At 35.0% G+C, this 16,225-nt stretch overlaps 2 protein-coding genes across 10 annotated transcripts in view; one reads left to right on the top strand and one right to left on the bottom strand.

Annotated features, from left to right (window-relative positions):
- Positions 1-16,225, top strand: part of LOC139107285 (TOX high mobility group box family member 3) — a 57,936-nt gene that overhangs the window by 7,434 nt on the left and 34,277 nt on the right. Inside the window, exons 1-2 of one of the 3 annotated variants that reach the window (XM_070664748.1) lie at positions 9,961-10,405; positions 10,471-10,568. The exons of 1 other annotated variant lie outside the window; for it this stretch is intronic. In XM_070664748.1, coding sequence (XP_070520849.1) covers positions 10,363-10,405; positions 10,471-10,568 — 141 coding nt within the window. In that variant the 5' untranslated portion in view covers positions 9,961-10,362. Of the gene's footprint in view, positions 1-9,960; positions 10,406-10,470; positions 10,569-16,225 lie in introns of those variants that run through there. One more of the 3 variants, XM_070664749.1, reaches the window with a different exon arrangement.
- Positions 1-16,225, bottom strand: part of Argl (Argininosuccinate lyase) — a 31,576-nt gene that overhangs the window by 3,833 nt on the left and 11,518 nt on the right. For 2 of the 7 annotated variants that reach the window (XM_070664764.1, XM_070664770.1), the window contains exons 2-3: positions 1,791-1,988; positions 12-513 (exon numbers count right to left, since the gene is read on the bottom strand). The gene's annotated coding sequence lies outside the window, so the exon portion shown is untranslated. Of the gene's footprint in view, positions 1-11; positions 822-1,790; positions 2,277-16,225 lie in introns of those variants that run through there. The other 5 variants (XM_070664767.1, XM_070664768.1, XM_070664765.1 and 2 more) reach the window with 5 other exon arrangements.

Below are 16,225 nucleotides of genomic sequence, written 5' to 3' on the forward strand. Positions count from 1 at the left end.
AGTCATATTACGTTTAATACGTTTTATGTAATAACGGAATTAAAACTGTTCTGTTTCTATTGGTTGGTTTTGTAATTTATAAAAGTTAAGCGTGAGTTGTAACAATTCCGTTTCAGTTTCTTCTTCTTCTTTTGTATAATGTTTTCCCGAGCTCTCGAATGGGCTTGATACAGCTGATACAGCACCATGAGCAGTTTGGCTCTCTGACCATGAGTGTATCGGATCGGTGGTGCCGCGGTGCACAGAGATACTCGATAGGATAGACAGTGGTGGGAAATTCAAATACGAGATACATATAACTGAGCAGTCTGTGTACTCACGAACGAATACAGAGTATCAGATGGGTGCGTTAAGTTAAGATGTTGATAGTCTTGTAAAAAAGTCAGAAGAAGGTGGTACAGCTTCCGTATTAGTCCCGTTCTAACCATCTAACCGTATGTACCTTGAGCAAGAGACATTCGAGAGAGGAGACCACGCCACAAGTTTGTGCGGAATCGACATATTCCTTTAAATCTAAAAATATACACCAATCAAACATCAGACCACACTGTGCATTCACTGAACGATTGGTGTACTGAATCCACCCAATACAAGCTCGTATCACACATTTTTCAGTCGAAGAAAGTCGAAAGAAGCCGAGCGACTGGAAAGAGAACATTCCCTTTGTCTTTTTTTTCTTTCTTTTTTTTTTTTTTATTCCTTTATCCCTATTTCAGTCACTTGAAATTTCATTTCGAGTTAAAGTATTCCTATTTTTATTCGTCGAAACTTTAAATTGAGAGTGAATCACAATGTCGTATCTTATTGATCGGGGTATCTTGCTGATGATATTCTTATACATGTTATCCATCCGGATTTTTAAGCTCAGACTTTCATTAATTTTATTCTATAAATCTGTATATATTAATTAATGTTCAATTTTTATGTGTGACCGTGGTAAAGTAATTAAAACTTCTAATAAGATATATGCAATGTCGACATGCATGGCATATACATATACATGGAAATTGTTGAACACATTGAAAAAGATGAGAAAAAAGACCGGTACTAGAGATGGAAACGAAACGAAATGAAACGAACGTATATTTTCAGAACAAATATTTACGCGAAAAAAAGTACAAAAAGAGTGAAAATGTGTTTTCTGTTTGATTTGCGACTGTATTTTTCTTTCCGGTCCAACGGTCTTCTCCTCTTCCTCCCTCACCCTTACTACCATCACTCAGGCAACTACCCAACCACTCACTTACTCTCGACGAGCTCTCCCCTCTTTCGCGGGCTTCCTCCCACGAGTTTTCTACTCTCGTGGGCAGACAGAAGACTGAAAGAAAGAGACGGTTCTGTGAGCATAAATTACAGATATATACATTTATACATATATTGAATTTATGTTTTACTAGTCTCGAGTGAGTTTAAACCGCGACACTTGAAATCGACGCTTTTTTTTCATGCGCTGTAGACTACGACATTTTTTTTTTTTTTTTTTTTTTTTTTTTTTTTTTTTTTTTCCCATCATAATTTATCACTCTTAACCTGATTTTGATTTATTTCGTTCATCCCTTTGATTACATTTTGATTCGTAAATGGCTTAGTCAGCGGAAAAAATTGCTTTGGAACTGTCGTAAAAATTGTGTATTCGATTGGCAAATTTGATTAATAAAATTCATAAAATCAAATGCAAATTAATTAAGTTGAAAAATTGTGGAGCATTAATTTCTGAGAATGTCAGTAAAATATTTTTGATTTAACGAGAATTAGAAGCAGTGCAATATGTAAATTAAACTTGTACATACATAAACATTTTCATTGGCGTGATTAAGGAGTGATTGAACGAGGGTTGTAGCGGTCCGAGTTAAGTCCAAGGGTTGGTTGTCGCGTGCCATGCTGTTATCGATTTCTTCCTGCTGCTCTCATTTCCTCTTTCTATCTATCCTTCTATAAACCTTCCTTCCTTCCTTTTTCACTTAAATACATGTTATTGCTGCTTATCTCTGTAATTTAATTATGTTTTATGACTTACTAATTATGTCGCTGATTACTGTTAATTTTATTTAACATTGTGATTATTGTTCGAATATATCTACATAAATATAAAAAGTATTAGTTTAAAGATTTTTATAAAAATGCATACAAATCTATAAAACATTATTGTATTATATCTTAATATGTAAAACAATTAGCTGTCTTAATGGTCATTATTTTTTTAATTATTTTTTTGCGTGACACATTTAAAAATAAATAATAACATTAATTAAATTATTATCGATAAATATATCGAAATCAAGTAACAGCTGTTAAGTTTCCTTAATTTCTTTTTCCTAAATTCTTATTCATAAGACAAAAAAAAAAAAAATTTTTTTTTTAATAAAACAAACACATTCTACGACAATACGATATTTTATATCACCGTCAAACATTGCTGAAATAGCGCTGACCACCTTAACATTTATACAATGTATATGCAAATTTGATTTAATCTGTTCGTTAAGAAGTATAAAGATGTAAAAGTTTGACTTTATTGTCGTAACATAAGCAGTAAAGATTCCGGAACGTCTATTCGGAAATGGAAGAAAGACACGACAACGTTGGGGAGGAAGAAAAAAAAAAGAAGGAAGAGGGAAAGACATCAAGGAGAACAAAAGATCCAGGTCAGGGGTGGTGGCCGTTGCGAGTGGCGGCAGTGAGACGGTGAGGCGGCGAGGCGAGACGAAACGAGACGAGACGAGCGAGATACGATGGTGGCGACGACGGTCGCGTGCTGGTCGCGTGCCGGAGGCGGAGCCAAGCTCCACCGCTCCGCGTGCCACCCCCAACTCTACAATCTGCGATCCTTTGCCCCGCCACTACACCCTCTGATGCGCTCCCTCGTCGGTTATTGATTCCCCCGGGTAGCTACCCCCATAGAGTGCTAAAGTGGAATGAGTAGAACGCAGTGGCTAGAGATGAAGTGGCACACTCCGAGAAGGGTACGGAAACAACGGGACGTCTTGAAATTGTAACAACTAGTCGTAGAGATTACTTCTTTTATTTTTTTTTTTTCCCTCCCTTTTTTACTTTTTTTTTAAGTACCTTCTCTTCCTCCCTTCTTTTTTCTTTTCTTCTTAAAATATAGATATTTTTTTTACATGCAATAAAGAGAAAATATGTATGCACACCTTAATTTTTTTGTAGTTCTGAACTAGCACAACGTGTAATAATAACTGTAATATCATAGAAAAATTACTTCTTTTTTTATGGCAGTATTGCGTTGAAATATAGTATTAATATTGCTAAAATGATATAAAAGTATTACAGTAATATTAAAATGTCTGCTAAAATAAATCATAATAATATGAAGATGATGTATCACAAATGTATTATTTTTACATAATATTTACATGATATTTATGTAATATTGTAAAGACTCTGAAGCTCCGCATATTCACTGGCGTTATATGAAATGTAGATATGAGAATTTTATCCTGAAAATTCATACGTAACATTTTTAAATAAAAAGATATCTAAATAAAGAAAAATACTTGAGATAGTTTTAATTCACTTAGAAAGTGCTTAAAAAAAATATTTTCTATTTTAAATATAATTATACTCTTGTAAAAATGAGTATGTTAATTACACTTGTATACGTATCTATTATAAGGTTTCACGATTGTCCGCGTTTTAATTTTTTGATTACCCAAATTGTTATTGTCGATGTCCATTTTATTTCAATTATTTTCTATCCAAAATTGATATTTTAAATCTTCTTGCAACAGTATTAAAAAAAAAAAAAAATACGTCCGGCATGAGACCGTTTCTATACAGATCGAAAAACAGTAAACTCTTGTGCTAAATTTTGATTTTATATCTGTTTTACATTTATTTTTATTTGAATAAAAAAATCTCTTTGAAAACGTAAAACAGTTACAAAGTAATAAAAAAAAAAAGAACCCCATGCTATAAATAGAGGTGGACCATTATATGGTTGAACTTCTCTATGGGGTCTCCGCTTAGCCTGCAAAGATTATTCTGAGACGAAACTGGGTTATTTTCCCTCCTACTTATAGTATGAGACTTTTTATTAATTAAACGTCTTAAAAATGTCTTAAAAATTGAAAGTAATCATAGTAGTAGTTGTTCAATTAATTATACGTCTATCTTTGATTTAATTTTTATTTAATTATGGATGTTTTTAAATATTTCTAAATGTACCTACTCTCGTCCTTTTTTTTTTCTAAAATTAAGGGAAAAAAGAGTTAGACGTTTCGTGCATTTACAGAGTTTATAGATGCTAATACTGTTATCACATTACCTCGCAAGGGATATTGTTTGTAGCACGCAATTATGACGTAGTACAACCTCACTAATGACGTTATGATTGCGTTTGTTAGCATCGCCATTTAGTTTCGCAATCTTTAGTACTAATAATAGGGTTTTCCCGAGCACACCCTACATGTCGTGCTTATAATTTTCGCTACGGTTACTAAACAATAGTAACATTGCACTATTATTGTTCGTGAAATTTACTTTATAAGCGTTCAGTACTTTTCCGTCGTGTTATTTGACTCCATTCAACAGTTCTTGGCATGTGCGTGGATTGTGATGTAGTTATAAGCTCCTTGAACGTACATATAAAATAAGAAAAACAGGATCAGGCGAAGGCTTCTGCTTGCCACCTGACGGTTTCATGCCGTAACCTGATCAGCTTTCCAATGAATTGATCCGATTGCTCATATTTTGGGTATCGTAAACTGGCCTTAAATATCTTTCTATCGTTCTCAACGAGTTTTACTTTCTTACAATTTTTTAATAAAATTCTTTATTAAATTATTTATGAAATTAAATTTTAATAAAGTTAAAATGTTATTAAAATTAATTGATCCTCGTTTGTGTGTTGTCGAATAAATTAATGACATGCTTATTTTAATTGAATATTAATTGTATACTTTGTAAAAAAAATTTTTTTTTTTGTATATTTTATGAAAATATTTAATATTTATATCATTTTATCATTAGTCGCATATATTATATTTCTTCTCATCATTGTCGATCCATAAATAGAGACAAAGTCGGAGACAGTTAGAAGAAATAGAATATAAATTGTGCCATCTTATAAAAGGAAACTCGGATGGAGATGAGAAAGAAGCCAGAGAAGCGGAATAAGCGTGACAAAGCAGAACGAGATGGAAAACGTTGAGCATGATACGTAGTTTGCGAACTTTCCGGATTTGAAAGCTTTTCAATACACGAAAGTTTGTACAAATAGAAGCTTCGGGAAATGTATAATGTCATGAATAAGTATAAAGAAAATTTATAAATCAATACTCCGCAAACTTTTTTCAATGTTGTCTTCGCTTACCTCATATAAATTATCTCTTTTCTTTTTACATTTCTATGTCTTGTTAATATTTAAAGTATTCTATATATTTCGCAAATGTATACCGATTTCTATGAAACGTAGAATTAAAGAATTCTCAATCTTAATCAAGGAATAAATTGTACTTTGCGTCGTCAATTGCGCCGCTGCTAGCAAAGCCACTTCTATCTCATAACGGATTGTGTTCTTTTTTTTTTTTTCAATGATAATGATACGCCAGGTGCCACATGTTATATGTTGCCGTACGCGAATAAGTACACCTGTAATACGCGACGTATGATTGGCATTGAAAGATAGACAATAATTAAAAAGATAGAGAACGGCGATGAAAAGGTAGATGTAATAAAATATATGCTGCTGCGATTGAACAAAGAATTGTGAATCAGCTTTTGCAACATGATTTTACTAATTCCGTTGAAAACAATTTTGTATTGGGATAAAAAAAAAAAAAATTAAAGTATTAAGAATTGATAATCGTACATGATTTCGACAAAGAATATTTCGTATTTCAAACCCTTACACTAACGAATCAGTTTGTCAGAATGGTATCCCCAGTTTGATAAAACAGAACAAGGTAATGAAAGTAAATATTGGATAATCAATAACTGTTAATAATCAACGTATTAAGCTCATAATAAAGAGAATAAAACAATCGTTGAAAGCAGCAAAATCTCGGGATAGCAGGCTAAATACAATTTATATTGCATGCAATTTTCGTAATTTAAGTATCTATTATTAAAAGATACTTTTCAACAAAAGTAAAGATTGCACAATATAGAAAAGTGCGACATATGTAATGTCACATATAAAAAATATGAATAGTTTACGTTTCTGCATATTCTTCTTTTTTTTTTTAATTTTTTTTTCATATCGCGACTTTATGTACGATCACCGGTGAGACTGATCATGGACTTTTGATAACGACTGTACTCGCTGGAAAATCCATTTCGTTTTAACTTTACGTTCAAATTGAATGTTTTGTAGTTGTGTGTCGACTTGGGAGAGACGTAGCTGCTGTAGTAGAGAAACGAAGGAGAGGTTGACGTGGTAGAAGTTGATAGAGGAGAGAAAATGGTAGTGGGGTGAGTAGCAGGAGAGATCGAGTCTGGCACGGGGAGAGTGAGCGGGTGTGGGTGGGAAGGGGTGTAGAGGTATCAAAGGAAGAAGGCAGGCGACCGTATTCCGCTCTCCCCTTCTCAAAATCACATTCATCAGAGGCGGACGGCCGCGCCGCTCCATTCCGCTCCTCTCCTCCTCGCTCCACTCCACTCCGCGCAAGGGATGGTACACAGTGCACAGTACCGAAGAAGGTGCAGCACCGTGAGAAAGTATGAGTAAGGGGGTATATCCATACACGGAAGAAAGAGAGGGCGAGAGAACGAGAGATGGTCGATGAGGGGATGGGAAAAACAGGGGTGTAGGGGAAAGGCTGGGAGACGCGCGGATATTGATTCCCGCGGGATATGCGCGCGTTCAACGAGACTCGGAAGTCTAAAATGTATGTATGTTTTTAAGAACGTATGCATATTACGTTCTTTCTAAGCCCATAATCGTATATACGCCGATCAAATTTTTAAGCACAATAACATATCGCGCTTCACAGCGTATAATGTTGTAATAATCGTAAATTATCGAGAAACGCAATGTGATTTTGAAGATTAAGAATGGTCGTGCTACGTTGGACAAGTACCAGCTACAGTGAACGGATGATCGACAGATACTTTATAAACGTGGGTAATGCGTACTAATATAAATTAACAAAATAATACATTGATATATAAAAAAAAAATTAATTACGATATTTCATATAGGTCGAGTTTACCAAAAGAAAATTAAAATAGACATGTGATGAAAACCATCTTTTCTACGTAACATGATCCAGAAATTTTCAAACTTATTCGGTTCACCGTCCCTTTTTCAGAAAATAAATTATTTTAACGCGTATGCTGAAATTCTTCACGATGCACGATGCGTTGATTCTCCAGGATTTACCTGTTGTTATAAACTACTGAGGAACCATCTAGATTACAACTTGCATTCTGTATATTTATTTAAAACCTTATTTTACAAAAGCAATTGTTACGATTCTATCTCCACGCTAAGGAACATATAAATCATGTACGAATAAGTCTTCAAAATTTTCTTATCTTTTTCCTTTATGCTTTCATCACCCTTTTTATTTTCATTCAACGCTTTTTTTCCCTTCTCCCCCTTCTCCATATTGTACCCGAGGTTACTACTGTTCCCCTGGATCGTTCCGGAGCACCTCCAGGGAACGGTATCGCCCACTTTGGAAACCACCGATGTGACCGAATGTAATATTAGCTAGACTACTGACATATCTTTTTAATTATTAATAAATTTGTGTATTTAAAAATTTTTTTTCAATATTTTATCAATTTATCACGAACCGATATTATATTATAATAGTATTAACAATGCAGTAATTAATTATATTACACTTAAATATTATATTTTGACGTTATGGTTTAATTACGTTTTTAATACGTAAAATTCGTAAATGAAGTCGGTGGAAGGTACAACTTTAATAATAAAATTGGTTCTTAGAAAACGCTTTGCACTCATTAGAGAACGTGAAATTCATGCGAAGTGAACGAACGTCGCGGCAAGGATGCTAAAAAGTTGAAAGGTAAAAGTGCAAGAGTAACGAACATATAGAGAAAAAAATGAGGCAAGGAATACGGACAAATTTAAATCTGTAATTTTTAAATAAAACGGCGCGGACAGATACGCGATATAAGAAGAGAAGACTTTAGGTAAGCTCGGGCTGAAGAAAAGTCTATTGGAAAAAGGAAGAAAGTAGTATCACATCTGATCCCACGGATCCCTTTTCCTTGTTTTTTCTTCGCTTCACTTGGCTAGTTGGCCGGTTGGTTGGACAGCTCGCTCGGGGCGAAAATCTAACACGCGTAAACCAACACATTGCACGCTACTATAAACTCTATTCTAGGGCGTCCGCCGTTGCCTCCACTTGCCAGCCAGCCAGCCAGCCACCAGTTCGGGCTAACCACCTTCCTGCCTGCTAGCCTGTCCGTCTGCCTGCCTGTTACCTACCGCAGTTACTACTACTAATATTGTTGCTACTATCTCCCGCGGTTGTAACGCAAATCATTACTACCAGGGTTCTTACTACCACATCGGCAAGAGCCAACAACCACTGCCGCGGCCACGATCTACGAACACGTTTTATGAATGGAACCCACGTGCAGACCACGTGACTACTAGCCACTGGTCCTACACACGCGATATCAACGATCGGATTCGCTTTGTGATATTTCGCCGTTTTACGCCGCTCGTCCGACGATCAACTTAATCGTTCATTTTACTCTAATTAAAGAATTCTTAAACGAGTTTCAGTTACCGCTTTATGCTCGAAGGATTAATTATCGTGTCACACAGGTGTATCGCGTGTACGTAACAGTCAATCTCAGTGATAAGTAATAATTAAACGGGTATCGAGTCTAATCAATTGCGTCGGGGAAACGTATACCGTATTGTATGACGGTCATAACGTTTATATTATAAGCAAACTCAACACGTTCCACGTAATGTAAAATAATATAAAATAAAGCAAAAGTTTTAGTCAATGGATAAATTGACTCAATAAAACCAAGCGAGTAAATAAAATAGATCGAATACGTGATTAGAAAGAAAATCAACTAGCTGGAAATGGTACCGTAGCATTTGTTTTAGATAAAATGTTTTACATGCCGCTGTACGTTTATTCCCTGCGTTACGAAGGATCGTAAATTTTCAAAGGACACAAAAAGTGGTATCCATAATTCTAAGGTCTTTACGAAATGACGCGGGCCATACGTATTTCTGTTGGAATTGCGCATCGAGAAGAAGGGAAGTCGATACATTTTGCGAATTCCGCGCGAGTGGATGGTCGCGAGAAAACGATCGACGAACGTCATGTACATACACCGAGTTGTTAGGAGAGAAAGAAAAAGAATGGAGAGGAGTAGGAAGGAGGAAAATGAGCGAGAGCGAAAAAGAGAGATATACGAGGGGGAGGAAGAGGAGAGAAAGAGGAGAAAGAGAGCTGGCGAAGGGTAGAGGGGAGCAGAGAAAAAGAAGGAGGTAGAAAGGATTGGAAGGAGAAGAAAGAGAGGAAGGTATAGGAACGAAAGAGAGAGGAGCGAGAGGGGGGAGGGAATAAGAGAGAAATGATGAGAGAGAGAAAGAGAAAGGAACGGAGAATGACATCGAGTTTTACAGTAGAAAAAACGATTTCGTATTGCATCCATGATACCGTCACGGTGGCATGCGTAATACGCAATATTGCGATATAGTATAAGAACTGTTTCTTTCTAACGTAACGTAACGCAACTTTATCTATAACGCATTTATATTCACGTAGGTATACGGTCTAATCTTAAGATACGTGTTCGCGCCAGCGCTCACGCAGCGGAGCGACGAAGAAGAGTTTCCCCTAGCCCCCGCCACGAGTGTAACCGCCGTATAGACGTACTACGACCACTGTTGCACCGTCGCGCGCGCGTTCGCAAGCGGTCGCCCTCTCTCGTTACAAACCGCACTATCTCGACGTCTTGCACCTGCCGACCTCAACCAGTGACGATCATAGTCGCGTTATCCACGTGCTACGTTGACGGTCATTTTTAACCGCGCGCAATCAACAGTGGGCAAGAGTTAAACAGCAATCGCCGGTGCTCCCGATCCGCAATCAGCGATTCGATCGCCGCCGTCAGTTTCGTTTAAATAGAAATCTCTAACGTTCGCGAATTTATATTTCCCATCGGAAAATAGCAGATACTTCGCCAGCGATCTCGGTAGTATTTAAAATCGAATCGTGAGTTTTTTTTTTCCCGTAAGTCAGAGGCGGCCGATAATTCGACGCGTTCCGGTCGGCCGCGTTGCACGCGTCGCGATTGAGAAAAGTGCGAATTTTAAAGCGTGCCAAAAAAATCAAGTGCATTACGATAATAATAATCGCGCGTCTGCGTTTGTACGTAGGACGAAGTTGGACGATGAGCGACAGTATAGTTGGTGCAATTGCGATTAGTTTATTCGGTACTAGTTATTAAACTGTGTCTGTGCGTGATAGATCGTTTTTCATTTACAAGGGCTCGTTCTAGGCGGCGAGAAGAAACGTCAAGTCAGTATGGATGCCGGTTATTCCGTTCTTAATAACGATCTTGAAGCTTGCAGAATGCTTGATCAGTATTCTTACAAAGTGAGTTGAATATTGTTAATAATCATAAATGTAAGGCTAAATAAGAAAACGCTCTGTAATGCACGTACGTAACTCGCACGTGAGAACTGTTTTTATATGATTTTACCCGAGTAACACAGCACTAAATTCTCCTCGTAATTAAAAGCTACATCATTTCTCTAAGTAATATTATTTTGGAAAGTAGAAATGCGAAAAAACGTACTCTGCTTTTTCTAAATGAATATAATGATTTTTCAGCAAAATTATAACTTGAAAAAGAAAGCCATTCTATTTAATTTCTGAAACAGCACGACATATTATTGTTGTTAAATTGTATTTTTGTTCGTAAAATCAGATTATATTCCGTGGTCATTATTGTTCTATTGTTAAAAGACTTTTATTTTAGAACAAAAGACGTTTTCTGAAATATGTAATATTTTTGTATAAAAAAATATCCGTGCCACTGAATATGCATAAATCTTTTAAACATGATTCAAATAAGTCTCTCTGAAATTTCATTGTGTGCGTATCTTAAAAAAGTTACAAAATAAATCAGATAACAGAGTCAAGGGAATCAAATGCAGATCAAAAACTAATGAAAAGGGAAAAGTTCTTTTAGATTTCTTAATTTTTCACCTTAAGGGAAATAAATTTAACTTGGCTCGTTCATTTTTTTAAGTTTTACGTTTGTACTCTCTTTGCTTTATGTCAATTGTTGATATCCCCTCTGGTGTTACAGGATATAATTAAATATTGTCAGCCTAGTTTATATAGTAGTGAAAAATAATTTTAGAAACGTACAAGTGCATTCTTATAATTAGCATTTGTTACTTAAGATATAAACGAATAAATTAAAAATTATATCGATCACTCAAAGTCCCTCATTAGAAAATTATCGAAATCAACTAAGTTATCGTAAAATAAATTATAAATATTAAAACGTGATATGTTAATTACCGTAGTAAATTTAGCAAATTAAATTTTTAATGAGAAAAGGTTTAAGTGATGAGAACCGAATGAAAGGTTATAATCTCGTAGCGTATATTAATATAATAAATGTTAATATTCATGTAAATTCTAATTCCAAGAGTCATTAAGCTTATGAATAATGATTACTAATTTTTATTGAGGCCTGGATATTTGAGAATCTAATGAGAATCTATCTAATGACTGTTTGATCATCCCGGTTTCAATCTTTGTTTATCGATCTTAATACTGCAGAAGGATTTTTTTTCTCTCTATTTTTTTTTCCCCATATCCTGATGTTTCTCTCGATTTTGTTGCTTTTCACTACACTTTACCGCCATCGATACTGCTACTATTACCATACAACTTATTTCCAGATTCAATCTGATTTGAAACGTTCGTCTAAATTAAATCTCTTCCATAGAATGCCGTTGTGTCTGGCATTGCGCGATCAATGTTTCCGATTGTGCGTATCTATTCGTCAGATCTTCCGCTATCAAGTAATAAAACAAAGTAACAAAACGAAGTAAAACAACAAAAAATATTAATGTAATAAATGTTTTTTTTTTTTTTACATTTAATTGCCTGATTGAATTAAATAGATAAAATAGTTTTATTTATATTATTAATCCCGATATTAAATTTATTTTGAAAAATATCAAAAAGGTAGCAAATTCTTATTTGAAAAAATTTTCAGCCTGTAGTATTGTGTAAATATAAAAAATAATAAATTGAATTAAATAAATCTTATTTGTTGTACAATAAATTAACAATGAAATAAAATAGAACGATTCGTACAATTGAGTGAAAATTAAGCTTTTGGAACGCTATTCTGATTACTCAATTTTTTTTTTTTACTCGTATTGTGGAATCTAATGTACCAATTTTAAAGCTATTCTTTAAATTTAAATCGATACGCCCGGCATTACGCAAAACAATGTGATAAGGCTTCATTTAGATTTCAACATTCAACGTAATATCGATGCCCTGTTTAATCATCGCGTCTTTGTTTTGACTCGAAGGAGATAAACGTTTCGAAAATTGAAAGATGAAATCTCATGGCGTCGGTGATTAAATCGGTAGGCCATCGTGTCCATCGAGTTAGTGCAATTTTCTTCTTACGATGCGATCCTTTTAAGAAAGATCGGACAAGCTCGTTCCGAAAATCTACTTTGAAAAGCACTCGAGGCGACCCTTTGAGAAGCAGAATTTTTCCCTGGGTAATATCGCCCGTAGGTGGGTACCTAATGCATTTCTACAGGTTTATATACTCTTCCTCCACCTTCGAGCGAACCTTTCCTCCCCTGCTCCAGCACCATCGCGGGAGTAACAACCCGCCACCCGCTCTCGCCCCTTTCTCCTTGTCTCCTTTTTCATTTCCCCTTCGAACCTCCGCTTCCCCCCCATCCTCCGTACGTACCCTCCTGCACTCCCGTCCCTCTCCCGTCCTCCCATTCGTTTATTTCTACTCTTTTCCTCCGCTCGTTTCAACTTTTCATTCGGTTCTCTCCTCCTCCGTTGAAACAAAATGAAAGGCGAGCCCGGTTGGTATCCATAAAAGAATGAATAAACGTAGATTGAAAGGGCATAAAAAAGCATGTACGCGTACATACACACAACACGAGACTGAGGGGAGCATATACGAGTAAACGTACATGCGGGCAAATTGAGAGTGGGCGTATTTGTGCATTTGTATCCATGTATTGAAGAGAAGAAATTAAAATCCGCAATCGCAGTAGTACAAAGTAAATTTATTTTAACGAACGAAGATAATTGAATTTTTCTGCATTACTTATTTATGAACATGAGAATTAATGAGAACGGAATTTCATCTTCTCCGCCCCATCGATATGAATTTTCGCCTAATTATATGTGATTGCTCTAAACTTTTTAATTTAGTCGGTAAATGATGAACGAGGACGTACGTATCTCTCATTACTCCAATTTCGTCATTGGATCGAAATTTCATAACGTTACGATGTAATACATAGTAATTTTTAATCCTAAATACTTCATTCGTCTCAGTCGTTACTTTGTTATAGGCAGAAATTTTTACTTATTTTTTTTTTTTATGAATTTTATTACAAGAAAAATATTTTTATATGCAGAGGCGTTTAATCGATTATTAGCGCTGTTTCTCGTATGTAAAATATATGCAGTTAAAACCTTAGTTACTCTTAGTTTTAACAACAATTTTACCTGTGTTTATTACAATTTTAATTAAACATGTTATTTGCTTCCAGGTATATACTCTTAGTTTTTTTCAACAATTTTATTCGTATTTATCCGTGCATTTTTCACCGAACTACGCGAATAACTGTACGCTCTCTTGTAATTATTGTCAGTATACGTTATGATATAGCACGTAATGTCATAATTTCAATTTACTTGAAATTACAACTACTTATCTTGAAAAGAAAAATTTTTTTAAGTTATTCAAAGTATAAATAAAAAAATAATAATTTTTTTTTCTTTTTTCTTATACAGTTCTTTTCTTTTTTAATTTTTTAAAATCTTTTTTAATTCTTTTATTTTCCTCCTACAACCACTGTTGTGATCGATGTAATTATAAAAAGGTTTATAGTAAATTTGTTGGAAATTGTCAAGAGTAAGAATGTAGTGATTAATTTATAGTCTTATATTATACTAAGTTCATGTAATGTTAAATATCACCAACGTAACACGCATACGCTCGGTTACGTAAGACTGTCGTGATGCAACGATTACATACTTTCAGGCTTGATAACAGGTCAGTTAATCTCGACGGTTAAAAAGGAAAAAAAATCAAATTACAGACAGATTTAATTCCATTTCGTCTGTTTGAAAAATTTTGTTCATATTAATTCATTATCGTGCTTGCCTGTTAAGAATATTCGAATAAAATTACCATTTTATATTTAACACATGTAAAAACTATGGAGTGCCACGGTATTGCAAAGCGCCAACGATATATTTATCTTGCAACATTTCTATGCTATGCAAATATATTTCTCGCACATTTCAATGAGACTTATACTCGGCCTATGTTCTATTTACATTCTGAGAATGTTCTTTTTGTGCTTATCAAAGATTTTTACGATGTCTCGTTAACGGTCTTCTAACGCTTAAAAGTCATTTTCTTTACATTCTGATGGTTCAATTTTTGCTTTCCAGAAGTTCCGTTGACACTTCCGTCACTATTTACACTAGATTTACTCTCTAATTTACGCTTTGTTAGCACTTCTTTTACGTTTTATTTTTGCCAAGGTTAAATTTACCGTGGTGTAAAAATTTTGAAACTGTGAGACCGGAATTGCAAAGAACATTCGTAAGCCTTAAAAAGACTTTTAGTATTATGATTACTACTATTATTATTTTTTAATATACATATGTAGCAATATGTATTTTAATATTTCTTACAATTATCAATATTGAAATTCATATTACAATCGATAAGTCAGAATCAAACTCTATCAAATCGCAATTATTTGATATTTATTAAATGTGATACTAGATTTTATCCATATGTATGACATCTCATTAATTGACGATATAAAATATGGAATTCGATTAAATTATGGGAAGTTTCCATAAAAGCAGCCAATGTGATATACGGATTTTCTCTCTGATTTTACTCCGTAATACCTTTATGCGTGACTTGTGTCATAATGGAACATTAAAAACGATTGGATTTATATTACGTTCAGCTGTCTCTTCGTTTTACCTCTCAAGAGAAATATAACGTTTGCGCCATATTTTCTAATAGTGTAATATTTTCCCATACCGTAATTGAACCGTGCAATTAATTCAATTTCCAATTTTTTCCCGAGTATACGCTTTTAAATAGCGACGGTCTGAAATAATAGATACGTTTCTTGTTGATCCATTCATCCTCTTATGCCTTCATTCCATCATTTTACTCTTTCGGTCATGATATGCCCCAGTCCTTCCTTCTCTCTCTTTTCTTTCCCTGATAGTTTCATTCTTGTCGCTCGTTCGCACGTTTACTCGCAAAACGACGAACACCTGGTGCGCGCACCTGAGTCCTTAAGGCCGTTCAACTCGTACGGCACGGGCGCGTGCTTCGTTCCTTTTCGCTCGGATCTGCCCCATGTAAATATAACCATAGCCACGTAAACCTACATTCAAAATTTCTACGAGCCATTGCGCTTAAAGACTCGCTGGATGAAATAACAATAAAAAGCCGAAAGCAAATTTTATCGCGAGTGTATGCAAATATGAACTACTCATGATTTTGTTGCGCGTATACTGTAATATAACTGTAATTAAAGAAAAAAAGAAAAAAGAAAGAAAGAAAAAAAGTCGTTCCCTTCTTCGTTGTGCCGTGGGAGCTTGTAATAACAGAGATACTAGTAAAACGAGCTAACTCGATTATCCTTGTTTCGAATTAATAATAAACGTACCGTATAAACATTCTTATTACATAATAATTCATATTCCTACAAAATCACGCGTGCACAAATACGTCAGGCGTATTATTTTAAAAATCAACACCGAGGATCTTGCCGCTCGTGGGCTGCGATAAAACTTTGTTCGTTTAGTTTTGAATAAATTTAATTAGAACGAAGAATATTAATTTAGCGCGTAACGACTGCAAGGCAGTTCACGATGTCGCGGTATATAGATGGATGGACGAAGGGACTCTTACGCCAGTGGGTTGTATCGATCTATGTTGTCAAACCGGATTCCTGACTGCCAAGGTCACTTCGCCA

This window comes from Cardiocondyla obscurior, linkage group LG12, assembly GCF_019399895.1.
Source record: "Cardiocondyla obscurior isolate alpha-2009 linkage group LG12, Cobs3.1, whole genome shotgun sequence".
In the NCBI taxonomy this organism is placed as follows: Eukaryota; Metazoa; Arthropoda; class Insecta; order Hymenoptera; family Formicidae; genus Cardiocondyla; species Cardiocondyla obscurior.